The sequence below is a fragment of the Dioscorea cayenensis genome, chromosome 2 (genome assembly GCF_009730915.1).
Source record: "Dioscorea cayenensis subsp. rotundata cultivar TDr96_F1 chromosome 2, TDr96_F1_v2_PseudoChromosome.rev07_lg8_w22 25.fasta, whole genome shotgun sequence".
Classification (NCBI taxonomy): domain Eukaryota; kingdom Viridiplantae; phylum Streptophyta; class Magnoliopsida; order Dioscoreales; family Dioscoreaceae; genus Dioscorea; species Dioscorea cayenensis.
Genome location: NC_052472.1, coordinates 7,981,152 through 8,002,105, shown reverse-complemented (window position 1 = coordinate 8,002,105; position 20,954 = coordinate 7,981,152). Strand labels below are relative to the sequence as shown.

The following is a 20,954-nucleotide window of genomic DNA, read 5'->3' as shown; positions in this document are numbered from 1 at the left end:
TGTTATTTTTTTATTCGAATATTTTTTTACTATATTATTTTTAAACAATCTCATTCATCAGTTTGTCTTGAGATAAGAACTATCAACAAAGTGAATGGCAGATGATCTTTTCCGATTGATGATAAAAAAAATCATCCGTTGGATCAACAAATCTGACTTCTTTAGCCACTTGATGAAAAGCCAACGGTCTAGATATTGTCTCTCATTCGAACATCTCCACACCATCCGATCTCCAAGCTATAATACATAAAATAAGGCGGTCAAACATAGCCCTTGGAAACCCTCGAAGCTCCAAAACCTCTTGCGTTCGCGGCGGCGTCGTTCTCCTTCCGATCTTCTCTCCATTCCTCCAAGTAATCTTCTCAATTTCTCCTTTATCTTTTTCTCGAATTGTTCATCATTATCTTGTTATCCATTTATATAGGTTTGAATTTTCTTCTCCCCAAATTTTTCCGTATTATTGATTCCATGTGAATCTCCACTCTGTTGCCATTTTACTCCATTTTTTCCTTAAATTTTGTTGATTTCTAGTATATCTTCCTGATTTTTTGATTTATTGGTAGTGTTGTTCGTTTTGTGATGAATGATTGACAGATTAGGTTTGATGGTTTCTGGGGTTTGATTTTTGAAGCATATGCATGAGTGGTATATACTTCGGTTAATGTTGCCTTTCTTCTTTTCGATGCGTTAAAGGCTAAGCTGATCCCTAAAGTGATGATCTTTTTGTTGCTTAAATTCAGCAATTTTTCTTTGTTATTGTTAATCAAGCAGACAATTTCAGTGAAATTGTTGATCCATTTGACTTATTATTCTGACTATCATTTTAAGCAGGGTTAAGCCCTTGGTCATTGTTTGTTTTGGCCCTAGAGTTTAAGCAAATTGTTTGTTTTCCTTTTGAACTATACAAATTTGTTCACTTTGGGCACTTGGTCATGAAAGTGTTCTATGTTCGCCCATATTATTTGTCATGGGGCTAAAATGAGCATTTTTTTAGTGCTATAACAAAAAAGATAAGACTCCTCGGATAATTAACCTAATCTACCTCTATTCAGTGTAAGGTCCCTATTAACTGAGGAGTCTTATCTCTTTTATTATAATGCTCATTTTCTTACCATCTTCTCCGTCATCTGCTTTTACTCTACCAAACGAATTTGTCAATATTGCTGAGTGTCTTAAGTCCTGAAGTGTCACATATCATGATGTCACTTCAAATATGAAGGATAGACCTTGAAATATCCGAGGAGTCACCCATCAAAAGAAATAACTTCTTAAGTCCTGAAGTGTCACATATCATGATGTGAGACCTTAAAACATCATTAATTAGTTAACCGATTAATGCATAATCCTTGTATGAAAGGGTATAATCTTTCGATGGCGTGTAAGTGCCCCATCAAAAGAAGTTATTTGTATCAAGCCACATTGCAGAAAATATCTGAGAGTCACGTGATTGTTTGAATCCACACATATTTAAAAGGAAGATTCCAACTTGGCGGAATCGACACTTTCATGATCGTATAAATTCTCATTTTAGCACTAACCGAAGTATATCACTAAAAGTTGAAAAACTTTTAACTGCATCAAGAAAATTTTTTATTTGTTAATTTACTAAAATCTCAAATATAATTCGTATAAATTCTAGAAAAGTAGAAATTTGAAAATAAAATTCTGATCAGATAATAAAATATATAAACAAAAGATCCTACCCCTAAGAAAACATGTACTAGCTTCTATTAAAAAAAAAACCAAAGGTAACATACGAAGACTGAAATTACAAAACAATAGATATCATCCAAATCCCAACTACTCACAACAGTTACAAACATTGAAGTTAAAAATAGCAAAGATTGCTGAAAATATCAACTAAAGAAGTGAGAATTGATATTATAACTTGTAAGAAACGCTCGCAGAGTTTTCAGAAACTACTTAGAAATTGAAAGAGGGTAAGGATTTCAATTTCATCCTCTTAAATCACATGAAAATCACACATGATACAAAAATTCCATCCATAAACAGAAATCAACAAAAACTAAGCAAAGCTTAAAAAATCCAAAAGAAAAATCAAAGATAACACAACTAAGATCATAAGGACAGCCAAAGAGAAGAAAAGGAAGATTTACAATACTGAACAATCAACAATGATGACCTCAAGGAAAGAATGAGAAAAGAAAGATGCGAACTTTCAGCACCCTTAACTGATAAGAAACTAACTAGGGTTTTAGATTATCTTCTTTAAACCCTCCAGTTCAGCTAGTAACCTCAAAGATTATCAAATTTATTCTTCTCAATCTGACAAACCTAAGCTATTGTTTTGTGCTCAACAAACCAACCAATCTACAAAGGTTTCAAATCAAAATTTTCAAAAAGAAAATGAAAAACATAATGTTTGATTCACGAGACTAGAATTGAAAAATCGAATCCCTTGCCGACGATGAGACCACTGAGTTGGCGGACGATGAAGAGTCTGTAAATTCTAGCCGTCATTCTTCTTCGTTTTGGTTCACGATTGTGTTAGGATGCCACGCTGAAATCCCTCAAGCTACCACCGGGTCGGATTCTCCACCGGATCCGATAATGAATCCGAATCCGAAAGAGGAATTAGAGTGGGATTAAAAAAAATTTGAACATTAAAAAAAAATTATTATTATTATTATTATTATTATTATTATTATTATTATTTTTGTAATCGGCAATTGAATTCCTCACTCTGGTTTTAGGGCTTATCGAAGCCACAAACGGTCTCACCCTCGCCGCCACGCTCCACCTCCATTTTAGGACTCTCTGGAGTCGCCACCGTGCCGATTTGGAGCGTGAAGAATTTGGAGGTTCAAAAATAATAATAATAATAATAATAATTTTTTAATGTCCAAGTTTTTTTCATTCCCACTCTAATTCCTCTTTCGGATTCGGATTCATTATCCGATCCGGAACTGGTGGAGAATCCGACCCGGTAGTAGCTTGAGGGATTTCAGCGTGGCGTCCTAACACAATCGTGAACCAAAACGAAAAAGAACGACGGCTAGAATTTACAGACTCTTCATCGTCCGCCAACTCAGTGGTCTCATCGTCGGCAAGGGATTCGATTTTTCAATTCTAGTCTCGTGAATCAAACATTATGTTTTTCATTTTCTTTTTTGAAAATTTTGATTTGAAACCTTTGTAGATTGGTTAGTTTGTTGAGCACAAAACAATAGCTTAGGTTTGTCAGATTGAGAAGAATAAATTTGACAATCTTTGAGGTTACTAGCTGAACTGGAGGGTTTAAAGAAGATAATCTAAAACCCTAGTTAGTTTCTTATCAGTTAAGGGTGCTGAAAGTTCGCATCTTTCTTTTCCCATTCTTTCCTTGAGGTCATCATTGTTGATTGTTCAGTATTGTAAATCTTCCTTTTCTTCTCTTTGGCTGTCCTTATGATCTTAGTTGTGTTATCTTTGTTTTTTCTTTTGTATTTTTCAAGCTTTGCTTAGTTTTTGTTGATTTCTGTTTATGGATGGAATTTTTGTATCATCTGTGATTTATTTTTATGTGATTTTCATGTGATTTAAGAGGATGAAATTGGAATCCTTACCCTCTTTCAATTTCTGAGTAGTTTCTGAAAACTCTGTGAGTGTTTCTTACAAGTTATAATATCAATTCTCACTTCTTTAGTTGATATTTTCAGCAATCTTTGTTATTTTTAACTTTAATGCTTGTAACTGTTGTGAGTAGTTGGGATTTGGGTGATATCTATTGCTTTGTAATTTCAGTCTTCGTATGTTACCTTTGGTTTTCTTTTTGAATAGAAACTAGTGCATGTTTTCTTAGGGGTAGGATCTTTTGTTTATATGTTTTATTATCTTATCAGAATTTTATTTTCAAATTTCTACTTTTCTAGAATTTATACGAATTATATTTGAGATTTTAGTATATTAACAAATAAAAAATTTTCTTGATGTAGTTAAAAATTTTTCAAGTGTAGTCCAAGTCCCTTGTGAAACAACTCTACCTTTTTCTTTTTATGTCATGTTCTTGTATCATCACTTGTTAAAGGCTTCTCATCTTTCTAGTAGTTCTATGAATTCACTGCTTCTTTATAGCTCATCATTCTAAATTATCAAGCTTATTAAATTTATTACTAATTTTAAGGTCTATCCTTCATATTTGAAGTGACATCATGATATGTGACACTTCAGGACTTTAGACACTCAGCAATATTGACAAATTCGTTTGGTAGAGTATCTAACTTGCTTTTGGAATTTGTTTGTCTCATCATTTTAAAAGATATCTGGTCTTTTTTACTATTCATGGGGATATGCCATCTTGGAATTTAATTACTAATGTGAGGAGGAGACCTCTTATTGATGTAGTGATTATGATTTATTAAAAGATTGTGGTTACTTTGCATGTAATATTGGCACATTTGGTCTGTGAAACAAATTGCTGGGAACTGCAAATGGTTTTATATGTGCTTGGGAGAATGCTGCTGATATGAAAGGTTGAGTTTGAGAAAGAATAAGAGGCATGATTTAAATAGAGAAATTGAGCATATGTTACGAAGATAAAGGCATGTCTGACGGTGAAAAATGATTTATAATTAATGAAGTACATACATATATATCCATGATGATATATATATGGAGGGCCCATGGTTTTGACTCAATTAGAATTTCATTGATGATACAAAAGGATACTAAATTTATTTATTTATTTATTATTATTATTTTTAAGTTCAAGAATGGATGCATTCATAATACAAACTATTTAAAGACCCTCTTTAGATCTTCACTGATTGTGATTTTTTTTTTAAAATTTTTGTGCACAGTAACAATATTTTACTAAACTGTATGCCCTTTTGTGCATTTACCTCATCCTTCATATTTTATATTAACTTTTTTCTTATGCTTTTTACATATCAGGTGGCAGAGGTCAATGCGCTCTAATGGTGTGGAGAGGCATTAGGAATAAGGTAATTGTCCTTGTTATAAGCTTGCCTATGAGCCATGTGCATTTATGCGCTTATACAATATTTACTAAATAGAGGACTAAAGTGAAAATTTGGAAAAACAGGGAAAAAATATAACAAAGTATACGCTGCAGTGGTGCACCCTAAAGATTTCTTTACTGTAAGGGTTGAATTGAGAAATAACTTAACGTATCAGTGCTTATAATTTTGCATAATTGTAGAAACGTAGTGAAGCTGTTTTCCATGTTAACTTCTCTTTTTAAAAGCAAAATAATGAAGAAGATGCGATTCAGGGTCTTAGTCCTCTAGGCTGCATGTTTTTAGTTAGTTGGAGATATTTTCCAGGGAATTACTGATAAATACATACGAGGGAGATTCCTGTTACTGTTCCTTTTGGTATCAAGCATATGCGATATCCATCTATCAATTTTTATTGCATATTGAATTAAGTTTGAACCCCCTTTTTTTCCCTTTTGCAACTATTTCTTGTTTTCTAGAATGATATGTTTGTGGATTACTTCCTATATTTAAGAATTAATCTGATAATTGAACTTTAATTTAAGTGTGTAATCTTTTAGAGCCAATGAAGCTCAGTTTGCTTTCAATGTAATAATAAATTTTTTTGTTTTGGATATTTATGACAATTGAAAATTTTCTTTTGGTTTTCCCTGCAGTGTCTCTGCAAGGGCCTTCTAGAAGGTTTTCACCCTTCAAATAAAGGTGGGACACGGTCAATTGTCAATTCACTGAAAAGGGTGACAGGTAACACAACTTCAAATGGGCTTATTTGGGTTAAAGTTTTTTTATTTACTTGGGCCATTTAATAAAATGGCCCTCCTTTTTTTTTAATTAAACCAAATGGCCCTAGGGCCATCTTAAATTGTTAAAATGGCCCTAGGACCATCACATCACCCACATGGGTGATGTGATATGCTGATTGGGCTGTTGACGTGGCATTTTTAAATAAAAAATCCTGATTTTTTTCATTTTAACTCTTGAATTGTTTTCTAATCAATAAGTTGGCTTATTTTTGGGTTTTTTTGACCAATTTTTTTTTAAATTTATTAAACTTTTAAATAATTTTTTTAAAAATATGTAAGTGTGTTTTTTTAATTTAAATCCCTTATTTTTATTTAAAAATGCCACGTCAGCAGCCCAGTCAGCGCTGACTGGGCGCTAACTCAGCGCCGATGTGATGGTCCTAGGGCCATTTTGACAATTAAAATGGCCTCAGGGCCATTTGGTTTAATTAAAAAAAAAGGAGGGTCATTTTATTAAATGGCCCTATTTACTTGCTTTACCACATATCTTGTTACATATAGTGCATGAGAATCTTGATGATTTCCTTATGAGGGCATACAATATTTTACTATTAAAAGTTGTCTAACTCATTTTTTTCATTAGCTGTTATACTAATAAGATTTAGTTCATTGTTACCTAGTAATTCCACATCCTTGTCTTTTGGATATGAGTTGGGCGCTACTACACTTTTGACCCTTTAGGTTGCTTTAGAAATCATTGGAAAAAGTACCAGAGGACATCATAGTATCAAACAAGTCTGTATTTTAGTAAAATATGAATTTTAAAAATTTTTCATTGGAGTTGAGATCATGTCGAGAAGTGATAATATAACATCAATACACAAGGCATTGTTAAATAGAAATTTGAAGAAATGTAATCCTCAATTAGGTTTACTTGTTCACTTCCTGACTTCTTTAGGTGAACTTGCAGAAGTAATTAATCTAAACAATGGGTGAGTCTCATGCAAAATTTATCAATATTCACTGGCAATTTTGATAATTTAATGGAATCTTTTTTCTTCAGATGGAAAGGATACCAAAAATTATTATAATAATAAAAAAACATTTTCTTTTCTGAATTTTTGTTTGATTGGTCAAGTTTTTGATATTTTGAATCGACATTACTATTTGACTTGAAATTTTTTTTGAATTGGATAGGAAATCCTTCCATGTGCTCTTAGAAAAATAATTCATGTGTGAGTGATTGTATTGAGTACTTGATTATTCATATTGACGCCTGATAAAGAAATCTTATTTACGTGCGACTCTTTCTCTAACAAATCAAATTTTCTCTTAATATGTAACTCAACTTTTTTGTTTCAGGTTGTATCCTCAGTTAGAGAGCTTGGCAGAAATGCTAAACATGAAACTGAGTCTAATTTTGCAAAGATATACCCCAATTGTTTTTCAAGAAGAAATGGGAAACATGTTGACTATCATTTTATTGAATAATTGCCTTAGGTCTTTGCGATTTAAAGATATCATTTTTTTAATGATATCCTTTTGTTTTTGTGTGTGCGCAAGTGCATTCGTGTGTGAGTACAATCTAGTAGACATCAATAATTCGGTTTTAATTGCTTGTTTTTACCAGATTCTATTTGTTTTCAATATATTGCAGATTTTTCTACTGCTGCTGCATTCAAAGAAGTTGCTGGCGGAAGAGTCTTGAGTAACCTCTGCACTTTTAGGTGACACTTGGTGTTCAACGAATCGCTTCTACTCTGTATTCTTGGTTCAGTTTAAGACCCTTGTCAGATATACTGTTTGCGTCTTAATTCTTTCAGTATGCTTGTGTTTTATTTAGTTCGTACTTCGTAGAGCTCCTACATTTGTCTTTTCAGAGCATATAAGGGTGCATTCTGGAATTTAGTCCTCTTTCCAAATATATTTTGAGGGATTTCTGGTTGATTATCCCTTAGATTGCTAGACTTGCATATCTTGATAATGGCTCAGATATTATGAATGATCAACATTTAAAGTTCTACAGTGATGTGCTTCGCATGATGCACATATGCTATCTTGTTAAGACAAACCGCATCTCATGACTTATTTAATATTATATACTTTTTTTTTTTTTGACCGACATTATGATACTAGGTGATCTAATTTGCTAACCTTCATTTCGCAAAAAATATGTTAGAGTAAATATAATGGGGTATCTTATGCTTGTTGAAATTGATTAAACCCTCTGTTAGTGTTTTTGAATTTTCTGGTTGTCATTTAAAGGCACTTTGACATAGATAATACTCTGAATTAAACTTACATTGATAGGGATGTTGAACAGTGCTAGGTTATATTGTCTAGATCTAAGAGTAGACTCACCAATATTTTTGCACTTGGATGGATGCAACAGAAAAACAAATATTAGAATTTCTTTTGTTAGACGTATTTGCTTTCATTTGTTAGACCCTTTTTTTCCCAATTTTTGTTGAACATTTTCTTTATCTGGGTATTAGATCAGTTGGAGAATAGAAGTGAAAACATAACTTATTCAAATGATTTGCTTAGTTGGTAGCTTGTTAATGAGAAAGATTCATAGCTTCCTTGCCTTCAACTTTTCTATTGCCATTGGTTGATGTATTTGTTATTGTGATATTTGCTTTTATGGCCCTACTAAAGTGGGTGTTTTTTCTGCCTAAAGTTTTATTAATGCGGGTGAATTTTACCTCCTGGTGCACTCCAATGGCACTTGCATATGAGATGTATACATTCTTGATTATATGCATATATAAAAAAAATATATATATATATATATATACACATATATATATATATGTATATATGTTCCTACTTTTCTGGCCATTACATGCTATTCCTTCTTTTGGTTTTGCCTCATCCATATATAGGCATTGAGTGAGTAACAATATCTGGAAAAGTTGCTTTCTCAGTTAAAACTGAAGTTGGGGATTACTTTTGGTAAGTTTGCTAATGTTTGTATAGAGGTTGTGTGACTGATTTTGGATAGTTCTATCTCTTATTGGAGAACTTTCTGACCTATTCAATATTAGAGTCCTGAATTTGCTAAGTAGATTCCCAAATGTGGAGGAGATGGTAATAAAGTCATCATATTGCAATGTATTTTATTGTGTAGTTAGAAGGTAATCATAATTATTTGTTTTTCCTCATGTATTCTTGATTCTTGGTGGTTCATCTATGCTGAATGATCTTCTTCAAATTTTATGCTTTTCTGGGAATCTGGTAGCAGTGGAATAGATTCTATTTATCTGCCACTGAAGATAAAAAGGTGTACCATCCTATTTTGCTAGTGCTATGATCTTGGAAATAATATTAAAACATGATATATTAGCTTATATGACAATGAAAACATTGTGATAAATATATTCTAATTCTTTGATATAATCATGTTTTACAATATTTATTTATCCTGCCTTCATTGGAATTCCTGTTGGATTTCTTTGAATGCTTCTAATTTGCTTATATTTCATAGGTATTTTCATGCTAGTCTGGATCTTCTCGCGAGGTGGGAAGCAGCGCCTGGCTTAAGAGCACCCAAGAAAGTTGAAAAGAGTGCGGAAAGAAAATAGGGGCCAAGCACCTGTTGAAGCACCTTATGTACCTCCCAAGCAAAATGTGACGGCAAAATCCTCTCCAGATAAAACAATTGATATATTTGAAGGGATGACCATCCTTGAGCTTGCTAAGCAGACAGGTGTTACCATTGGTTCTCTGCAAGAGATAGTTTTGAATGTTGGTGAAAAGGTTGATTCAGAGTTTGACCCCATTAGCATTGATGTTGCTGAATTGGTTGCAATGGTACACACCTTTTGCCTTGCGCTTGAATCTGGACAAAATATGCTTTTCAAATTTGGCCTGTTTGCAAACTCTAATGTTTTGCACTGATAAATGCATATCTTGGTTCTGATAGGATAATCATCATCGGGCTTGTTACACAGTTTTAATTAATTATGACCTAGTTATTGTTAAATCTCCCCCAAATTTGTGAATTATTTGGTATTTTGAAGGCATGGTTTTGATTTAGCATTTTTGTTTTTACTTCCTATCTTGAATTTCATAAGATTTAGAAAGTTAAAATTTTTGTGCGAAAAAACATTTAATTTTGTGACAAGTCTTCAAATTGAGAGGTGACATGATTTGATTGAGGCTACATTCTTGCAAGCTTTCAATGCATCTTGATTAGAAAATAATTGATTTGAAAATCAGTTCCCCTCTAATTCAAACTTAAAGTGGAGAACCAAATTCGTTTGGGCCCATTTTCCTCATTTTTTGAGTCATTGCACTAAATTCAGTGAAACAGGTCTCATGAACCTAACTAAATTGGACCCAGCTCAAATTAGATCTGTTGTGGCTGAATTTTTGAGGGCTTATAATGTTCACACTATTATTATTCAATAATTGATGATATTAATGAAATAAGAAGAGGATTCCCTTCGAGATGCAAACAATATCTTTGGTATAGATGAAGTTATCACTCCAAATTTACAATTTTTACATTCTTATTGCTTGAAAACAAAACTACTTTTACAAAAATAACTTCCAATTCTATAATGTAGAGCATTCTTCTTTATGTAGTTTGATCTTTCATTTACATGTGAGGAATTGCCATTGAGCTATCTCGTCATCCTTTCATTACAGGAAGTAGGGTTCAATGTTAGAAGACTTCATTCTGATGAAGGTGCTCAGCTTAAAACACGGCCAGCTGTTGTGACAGTCATGGGCCATGTTGATCATGGTAAAACTTCCCTTTTAGATGCACTACGCCAGACATCTGTTGCTGCTAAGGAAGCTGGAGGAATCACCCAGCATCTTGGTGCATTTGTTGTAGGCATGTCATCGGGGGCTTCTTTAACATTCCTAGACACACCAGGGCATGCAGCATTCAGTGCCATGCGAGCAAGAGGTGCTGCTGTTACTGATATTGTTGTTCTAGTGGTAGCAGCAGATGATGGTGTGATGCCACAAACTCTGGAAGCTATGAATCATGCTAAGGTAGCAAATGTTCCAATTGTGGTTGCTATTAACAAATGTGATAAGCCAGGTGCTGATCCTGAGAGGGTTCGGATTCAGCTTGGCTCAGAAGGACTATTGTTGGAGGATTTGGGTGGTGATGTCCAGGTTGTCGAAGTGTCTGCAATAAAGAAATCTGGATTAGACAGGTTGGAAGAGGCTTTACTTCTTCAGGCTGAAATGATGGATCTAAAGGCCAGAGTTGATGGGACTGCTCAAGCCTATGTAGTTGAAGCAAGGCTTGACAGGGGCCGTGGGCCTTTGGCCACAGCAATTGTCAAATCTGGAACGTTGCTATCTGGACAGCACATTGTTGTTGGAGCTGAATGGGGAAGAATAAGGGCCATTAGAAATATGGTGGGTAAGGTTATTGAATCAGCAGGACCTGCAATACCTGTTGAGATTGAAGGACTAAAAGGTCTTCCTATGGCTGGGGATGATGTTGTGGTTGTGGATTCAGAGGAAAGGGCAAGGATGCTCAGTAATGGTAGGAAGAAGAAATTGGAGAAAGATAGACTTCATAAAGCCAGTGAAGAGAGAGCAGAAAGTCCAGATACTTCAGAAGAGGAATTTGAAAGGGTAGAATTGCCTATTATTGTTCAAGCTGATGTACAAGGTACTGTTCAAGCAGTAACAGATGCATTGAGGAGTTTAAATAGCTCACAGGTATATTCTCATTATGTTCGAAACATTGTGTGGTTCTTGACTGGGAAAAGAATTATGATTGTAATACTTCATTTGCAATTTCTCTTGTTGAAGTTTTTGAATTGCATCGTTTTAAGTGGTAGAAAGCTTCCAAATAACGAGAAGTCCTTTCTCATTTAATAATTATTGATTCAGATGGGGCCTTTCTTGGCCTGTCATTCACTAAAAAGAGTTTGATAGAATTGGCTAATTGGTAGCATTAGCAGAAAGAAAAATACTCCTTTGTAATGACTGCATATTGTTAATCATTTTTTATCTGTAATTAATATGCTTCACTTGCCTTGGTAGGTACATGTAAATATCGTTCATGTTGGTGTTGGTCCCATTTCTCAATCTGATGTGGATTTAGCCCAAGCTTGTGGTGCCTGCATAGTTGGCTTCAATATACGCAGTCCACCTAGCACCATTACATTGGCAGCGAACAAAGCCAACATAAAGGTATTGTCCTGGCTCTGTCCTAATATTTATTATTCATAAATAAAGAAAGCCACTGATCAAATTTAAATGTTAAGCCTCTCGGAAATTGTCAAAAGCTCTAAACTCTCATCGGAGTTCTCATTTTGGGCTTTTAGTGCGGAAAACACCCTGGGGTTCTAAATTCTTAAATTAACTAGGTCTTACTGATGAACAACCTATTTTATCAATGGTTTAAAAAATAATGATATCTGTTTCAGTTATCAATGTGATGATTGATGCTCAATGATTTTGATGCTACTTTCTGAGCCAGATTAATGAGCTTGATTGTGATGCTGAGAGAAATTAATCATCAAGCAGGACTCTGGATCTATTATGAAATCAAAAGTTTTCAGGCATATTGGTTGGTGTTTGTGTACATGTCCATTGTTCTGCTTTGATGGAATTTGTTGAAACTGTAGTGAGAATTGTTGACGTATAAGGTTATATTGCAAAACTGAATGATTATGAAGTGAAACCCAAGTACTGATGTGGCTAAGGAATCAGAATAAATTATACCTCTTGTTTTAAAATTTAAATTTAAATTTAAATTTGTTATTTATAAATTTCCTTTTCTAATTTAAATTTGTTATTTATAAATTTCCTTTTCTCCTTGGATGTGTTTCTTTCTTAAAGCATGTTGACATTTTGTGGAAGACACTAATTTTCTCTTAGCATCTACATTTGTGTTTTGTTCTCTTACAAAGCAAGCTTGAGAAGAGAACAGAGAAGAATTTCTTTTTATTTCTCTTTTTTTATTTTTTTATTTTTGCAAAGTACAACAGAACAAATCCAACCAAGTCTTCGTTGAAGATATAGGTTGTTCTCATGTGATGCTTCTCAAAACATCTTGTCTGCATGCGGCAGTTGATGTGTGGCGTCTTTGTGCTGTTTAGCTTGCACCACCAAAGACTGATATGTACTACTAACTAATAGAAATTTATTTAATCTGCAAAGAATTTCTGTTTTTTTAGTCTGATTACAAATGACTATGTCTAGTCTTTTCCAGAAGTTGACTTTATTTATACCTGTTCAATGTATTGAAAATAAAAATGTTCCTGGATACATGTGTGATCTTTGTTATGCAATATTAACTTTGTTATTTCGTTGCCTCATCAGATATGCCAGCACCGTGTTATTTATCATCTTTTGGAAGAAATGGGCAACCTGATTGTGGACCGGGCACCAGGAACATACGAGACTCAGGTTGCTGGAGAGGGTGAAATTCTCGACATCTTTGAGCTCAAAGGACGGAGCAAATCAAAGGGTCCAGATGTGAAAATTGCTGGTTGCAAGGTTCTGGATGGCCGTTTTACTAAATCCTCAACGATGAGATTGCTTAGAAGCGGTGAGGTTGTTTTTGAGGGCTCTTGTGTCTCACTGAAGAGGGCAAAACAGGATGTCGAGGCTGTTGGGAAGGGTAATGATTGCGGACTAGTTATTGAGCATTGTGATGACTTCCAAATTGGAGATGTTATCCAGTGTTTGGAGCAGGTGAAGAGGAAGCCGAAATTTGTGTCATCGGAGAGCGGTGCCGTAAGGATTGTGTGTTAAAAGGTTGATGTCTCCACATAAACTCTGCAACCATTTTTTGGGAGATGATTTTTGACCTTCTTGATTATAGTATTTTATACATCAATATATGTATTTTTATACATCAATTGGAGATGTTATCCAGTGAAGGGAAAGTAGATCCCTTTATTCATTTTGTAAGATTATTATCATGTACATCTCATTGTATTAGGGAAATGTCATGTCACACAACTTTAAATAGCCTCGAAGGATACATTGTGTTAGTTGCAGTGAAGTATCTTTTTAAGGTTTTGATATGCGTAGTCGTTGTTTTTGTTCATATGTCTTCTTTATCTTCTTTGTACAGAAGAAACTCTTGCAGTAGGATGAGAATTGCCATTAGCAAGTTTTTCACTTGTGAATTAAACTTGGACTGTTTGAGTGAATAATGGATTTGAAAGCTCTGTTTAAATTTAGGAATGCTGTTTTTTATTTTTTATTATTGGTAACTATGATTTTTCCCCTTCCATAAGGATTATGAGCTTCAAGGATTAGATGCAATATATGCTTCTTTACACATATATGGGTAAGCATTCTGTTACGTCATCAAATTATGTTAATTTCTCAAGTATTAAATTTTAATTTCTATCACATTGGTCACTTTGCTCCAATATGATTTTAACGGGAGGCTACTCAAGGGAATTTGGGCTTCAATATGGTTTTTAATGGAAGGCTACCTAAGGGAATCCGGTGAAGAATCGTTGATGTAGATGTTGGAATTACCACATGGACTTTTTTCTTCACTAGTTTTAGAGGCTTTATCACGTAACATAAAAAGCTATGTAAGCACCTGACAACCCTCTTCCTCTTTTCTCAACCCCTTCATTCTAGAGTCTGTGAGAGTGAGAAAAGTACGAGAAAGGAAATGTGGGGTGATCCATCGGTGATAGAGAGACTGAGAGCGTGTGGCCGAGTTGGAATTAACACTTTGAATACCCTCATTCGACTGCAGAGAGGGCTTGGGTAGGGATCTACAATGTAGCACAAGATTGGGAGATCAAGACCATAGAGTAGAAAGCCCCAACTTACTGTAAGTAGGGTTGAATGACTAATATTCCAAGTTAAGGTTTTTATTTGTGTTTGGGTTTCTAGCATAGGGTGCATTATGTTGTTTGAAATTGAGGCTGTAGAAATCAGGATTGTAATTAGGTTTCTGTTTGCAGGTCAAACTCATTGGTGGCAACTGGCACATGATTATAATTGCACTAATGAACACCACATTTTTCCGTTTACCAGAAGAGATTAAGCATGAAAATCACCAACAAGCACTCATTCTCATCACATATATAGCAACTACATGAAAATCACCAACAAGCACTTATCCTTATCACATATATAGCAACTACATTATTGTGTAATTTGTTCCAATAACACAATAATCTATATAATTTCATTTTTTTTTTCAATTTAGTATTATAATTTCAAATAACACAATGCACCCTATATATGTAATTTCATTTTTGTCACCTAATCTATATAATTTCATTTCTTCCAATTTAGTATTGTGCAATAATTGATTAGATTCTCTACATTTGTATCTTGATACGTTACTTTGAATTTTTCACAATTCGACTACACATATGATTGGTAATGTTCATAGAAAAAAAAGATATGTGGATTACTGCTGTGTAGATAAAATGTCACTAGTAGAAATTAATAACATGGCTAAACAGCTGAGAATAAATGTGGACGGTTGCACCTTTTGGTTGTTGGATCTTAACAATAATCATAATGGGTTAGTGGAAATTAAAAAAGATTCAAATGCCTTATTAATGGTTTCATATATAGACTACGCTAGGGTTATATATATGCATGCTAGGGGGAGCAAGGCAGATGTTAGTGCTAGTTGTAGTAATGTAGCAGTTAGCTCTGTTAGGAGTGTTGGGCCTCGCAGTGGTGGTGCTAGTGATGAGGGTGTGGCTATAGGGCAAGGAGATGTTGGTGTTGAAGAGTGTGTAGAAGATGGAGAAGAAGCTAAGCGGAGGAGGAAGCTAACTTTGAAGGCATTATTCTTGGGAATCAAGGTGAGTAAAATGAGGATAAAGAAAGTGAGTTGCATGACCTAGAGTACAGCTTCTATAGTGATGAGGAGGCTGAACTAATGAGCAATTATGTTGCTCTTATGCCTAAGATTGCTGTGATAGGAGAAATCAAAGGTGTAGGATGTGAGCAGGAGGAAGATTCTGCATATGTTGTATTAATAAGGTCCACTGTTGCTTATGCATGTAAACTTTAATGAGGAATCCTGAATTTAAGACTGTGATGAAGTTCAAGAGTTTTGCTTAGTTCATGGAAGCGGTTAGAAATTCTAAGATTAATAATAGATATGTGATGAATTTCAAACCTAACAATAAGAAACGATGCAAAGCATTTCGTAAGAAAGCTCATCTTTTTTATCTATGGGATGCACCTATGGTGAAGGACAAGAGTACAATCCAAATTAAATTAGGTATATTGAAGCATGAATGCATTAGAGAACACAACGTTAGACATGTCAATGCAAAGTGTGCAACAGAGAACCACATGGAGTAGTTCAAATTAGAACCCTCATGGAAGATAAGTGGAATTATTAAGGTTGTGAAGACTAACTAAGAGGCTAACATCAGTAGGTTGATAGCTTGGAGGGTTAAGTGCATTGCAGTAAGGTAAGTTTTCTATTTGACTTTTATTCCTTCATAATTGATGTCATAGTTATCAAACCCAAACCAGCCATTGACCAGGTGGAGGCTCTGGGTCTTGGGTTAATTGGTTCAACCGTCTAGTCATTTAGATCGACGCTGGGTTAATAGAAATTTTTTAAAATATTATTTTTAAAATTATAAATTATTTTTAATTATATAATGATATATAATAATATTTACGAATTATTAGTTATCAAATAAATAATTTGATGGGGAAAAAACAATTGTTAATCCCTTATTTGGAAGTAGTAGAAAAGAGAAAAAAAAACTCAAACTTGAAAAAATTACATATATACCCTTCAGCTTATTAAAAAAATAAAAATAAAAATCAAAGGATGAAAATGTCATTTAAAAAAAAATTGACCCTGCCGGGTTATAGAAACTCGGCCGGTTCCCTGGGTTTGACAGGGTCAAATCGGGTTGATTGCATAAACAATTTAATTAGAGATCTGGACCGTTTTAAGCATCTTAACAGGTTCGACCGTCGGGCCTGTCTGAGTTTAATAACTATGGTTGATGTAATAGTTATGACATGAAAGTATAATGCGCTGTTAACTGCTTTTCTATTTGTGCTTGTGACTAGGAATAAGGATGTTGGCTGATGATGAGGAAGCTCAGATGACCATATTGTATGTATGACTACAAACTTGAATTGATGAAAACCCATTCTGGATCAATCATGATGTTCAAATGCAATGAAGGTATCTTCGAAGAGATGTATGTTAGCACCCCTTATGGCTAGATTCTTGGTAGGATGCATGAACATTATATCAATGATGTATGCTTCCTTAAGGGCCTTATGGAGGACAACTACTATTAGATGTTGGTATAAATGCAAATGATTGCATCTACCTTGTGGTTTGGGCTGTGGTGAGCAAAGAGAACCATGAAAATTGGATTTAGATTTTGGAGTTACTTCCAGGAGATTTGGGGATAACAAATAGTTATCATTGGGCCTTCATGAGTAACAGGAAAAAAGGTAAATGCCTTTGACCTATGTTTAAATGCTTTATAGTTTTATTATAAAAACTCTGCTCATTGCTTTTTTTTTTGTGAAAATGTTTTCTACCTGCTTGCTAGTTGGTGGTTTGTGAAACAAATAAAAACATAAGGTCTTATACCTCGATCTAACAACTATTTGTTGCACAACTTCAAGCGCACGGCTTTGCTAAGTAGTAATAAAGTATCGATCCAACGAGGACCAAATATGATTACCAATCTATTGCAACAGTGAGTTATCTAGACGGTTAAAAGAGTGGAAAGTAGAAACAACAAGTAGCAGGAAATAAAACACAATCAAGATTACAGGAATGCAGGGCTGTGGATCAGGATTTAGATTTAGATAAACTTAGGTTTGGGAACTCACCACAAAGTGTAAATGGATGATATATTGGATCTAGACTGGATTTGGGTAGATCTTTAGGAGGGCATTAATCCTAAGCTACTTGTCACTCTCTTTCAAGAGATAACAAGTTAGTCTTTAAAAAGGCTATCTCCTACTTTTGTGGTAGATGAACACTTCAAAACGCTAATAAGAACAGTGATTAAGTGATAAACCCTCAAGAATTACCTTTCAGTAGATTCAGGGTGATTTAAGAGGCTCTAAGGCCCAGGTTACCCTTTCAGTTAACCTAGATCTCTAAGATAAGCAAGTAATGCTTTCACAATCACAAGCTGTGTAACTTGAATTAGAAATCAACTCAAGAAATTTACCTTTAAGCACAAAAGATCCATACAAAAAGTATCAACACATCAAACAAATACTACTTTGGGCTAATCCCAAACCTTAAGAAAGGTCTTACACACATTGTCTCAATTACAAAGGAAAATAGGAAGAGTAAATGTTTTGCAAGATGTAGTACAACAAGGTTGAGAGGACTCCCTATGGCGTCTACAAGGATCTGTTCTTCAATTTCCCAGATTTTTCTCTCCTTCTCTAGCCTCTTTCAAAGTCCTCATAACTTCCTTTTCTTCTTCTCCAGCCGCCAGCCTTTTTCTCCCTACCTTTCTTACCCTAAAACCCCTTTTTTAGTCCCTTTTTATAGCCAGAGATAAAAGCTGAGCCCCAGATAGCTTTACAGACCACATGTACTTCTCGCAGACCACAGACAGGTTGTGTATCTTCAAGAAAGTTGCTCCTCAGTCTCCAGGGTTTCTCGATCAACTCCAGCTTCTACAATTAAAACAACTAAACAGAGTAGTTTGTACAAAAAGAAGAGGAAACCATGACAAAGATTAAGGAAAATGCATGAATGATGATGGGTCATTAGCTAAATGCAAGATGGTAATAATGAAGTTTTCTATGTACAATACTATTTACCCAAAGTGAGGATAAGTTTTGCATCAAACACATTCATACCAATTTTAGGAAATCCTACAAAGGGAATAGATCTTAAGGACCAACTTTGGACTTATGTTAGGCAAGCTACATTCCTACATTTAAATCAAAGAAGGTTATGAATGGAATATTTGATGTAGCATATATGTTTTAGAAAACATAAAATCTCATCATGTTAGTAGATCACACTTCTAAGCACAATTTAAGTGTGGCATGCTTTTAAGCAACTTATGTGAATTCTTTAACAACAGCATCCTTGAGGTAAGAATAAAGGGTATTGTAACCATGAATGATACGATTAGGATGCAACTCATGATGAGAATCCCAAACAAATGGATGCCATAAAGAAATGTACAACTCTACATTGCCCAAAGATAGTAAAAAAAAAAAATTAGAGAGGTTTAAGCAACTGAGTTAGTTTTATAGCACATGGTCTTGGGGAGAGAGGATAAAGATCAGGTTTTGGGTAATGATGGCTATTTTATAATTGATACGAATGAGAGAACCAATGCTTGTAGGAGATGGTTGTTTATAGGACTGCCTTGTTATCATGTAATTTCAACCACTATATGGTTCTTTTGTGTGTGTGTGTGTTGTGTGTGTGTGTGTGTGTGTGTGTGGGGGGTGGGGGGAGATCGAGCTTCACTCCTGAACTCGGCTAAGCGGAACTTGATGCATAGACAACAAACCGCAATCCCACGAGGTGAACCCAGTAAGCCTGCAAAGCCTTATAATCTATCTAAAATTAGAAGGAAGTAACAAATTAATAGAATAAACAGAAATACAAGTTCAAACTTAGGGATACAACATAAGTTTAAGTACAGGAATAGTTAAATTACAGAAATACCCAAAATACAGGATTGAGAGTCCGAATAACAAGTACAACTAAAGATATAAATCCAAGGAAAGATAACTACGGACAGCTTGCTAAGCAATCCTCTGGGTCTACTACTCCTAATTTGAAAAAGATTTGAAACTACTTTATGAGCTCACTAGCCGGTAAGTAATCCAAAAATTTGAAAACAAAAAGTTCAGATCTGATATATATAGTGTAATCAATAATCTGTAAATCTTGCAATTGGGGAAAAATCAGAATTTGAATGTATAACAGAAGGTAATAGATGCCTGAGTAATAGAATATGACTCTAAATTCACTATAGATGTCAGAGGTCATTTGTTTACTTTTGGTAACCCGAGCTAGAATAACAGAGGTAATTTATTTACCCTCGATGACTAGAGACTGAGTATTAGAGGCTGCTATATATTATTTCACCAACGGACCTGTGCAAAACTGTAGTTTTAATTTTCCTAGAAATTCTTATCGACAAGGTCAATATTTAACCCCTATTGACAGGGTTGATTGTAGTTCATTTGGAGATGAGAAATCAAAACCAAACAAAATCTCAGAGCTCGAGTAAGAAGCATTCACAAGTTTTTCAAATTTTCTACATAAGCAAAGAATATAAAAATTCATATGTCAAAATAATTTCTTCATGTAGTAAGATAGAAAATGGCATGATCCACTTTTAGGAAATTCAAAACCTTGAATTAAAAAAATAGATATAAATACACCAGTAAAACATAGTTAAACAATAAATATAAATTATAAACAAATGGATAGTCAAACAAAATAATTTAAAAGATGATTAAATAATAATTATCAAGTCATAAACGACTGACTGGAAGGAGTAAAAGAATGAATAACTAAAATATAAAGCTTGAAAACATATTTGATAATAAAATAATTGTTTTACCACATGATTATGCAAATAAATAGGAAATTGAAAAATAATTGAAATAATGAATTAAACCATACTTATAATTGGTGAAAAATTTATAATTTCAAAATACGGAGATTTTAGATGGATTACTCACATGGTATTAGTCTAAATCCAAACTTAGTTCCAAGACCACTGCATAAAAAGAATACTTATACATGAGTGAGTACAGGCATTAACTAGAAATAAAATTAGTTTAAAACTCCTATAAATGGACTTGGGAAGAAACTAATTAACAATCAAACGTTGTAGAAACAATTCCACCAGCTTTATAAAATAGGCATGCAAGGTGACAGTTTGAAAGTGTAAAGGTTTGCATATGTGCATAATCATGCATACTTATGGGTTGCTAAACTAATATTTAATATAATTAGCTGGTTAACACAAGGTTAAAGGTGTAGGCAAGTATACACACATACGTATATATAAACATTTCATCAAAAAACAAAAGGTATAATTTTCTAAACAGTCCCTCAATTTTTTCAAACTTACTTTTTTAGTTCCTTTTACTTTGAACTATAACCTTTTGGTCCCTCTACAATTTTAATTTTAGCTATGTCAGTCCCCCTAAACCCTAAACCATTAAAAAGGGGGACTAATATAGCTCATTTAAATATAGTAGAGGGACGTAAAAAGTTACAATTTTAAGTGAGAGACTGAAAGAGTAAGTTTGAAAAAATAGAGGGACTATTTAGAGAATT

General features: G+C 34.0%; 1 protein-coding gene across 3 annotated transcripts; it reads left to right on the top strand.

Moving 5' to 3' along the window:
* Positions 1 to 233: 233 nt before the first annotated feature.
* On the top strand, positions 234 to 13,736 carry LOC120269975 (translation initiation factor IF-2). Of its 3 annotated transcripts, XM_039276980.1 has the most exons (9): positions 267 to 353; positions 595 to 645; positions 4,894 to 4,943; positions 5,615 to 5,702; positions 7,359 to 7,428; positions 9,189 to 9,514; positions 10,355 to 11,392; positions 11,720 to 11,869; positions 13,004 to 13,736. In XM_039276980.1, exons 6-9 carry the CDS (start codon positions 9,380 to 9,382, stop codon positions 13,436 to 13,438), a joined length of 1,758 nt encoding a protein of 585 aa, XP_039132914.1. In that variant the 5' UTR covers positions 267 to 353; positions 595 to 645; positions 4,894 to 4,943; positions 5,615 to 5,702; positions 7,359 to 7,428; positions 9,189 to 9,379; the 3' UTR covers positions 13,439 to 13,736. The 3 variants fall into 3 exon arrangements, with proteins under 3 accessions (XP_039132907.1, XP_039132914.1, XP_039132923.1); XM_039276973.1 differs by lacking the exon at positions 595 to 645 and having other exon boundaries at positions 234 to 353; XM_039276989.1 differs by lacking the exons at positions 267 to 353; positions 595 to 645 and adding an exon at positions 3,525 to 3,601.
* Positions 13,737 to 20,954: the final 7,218 nt, after the last annotated feature.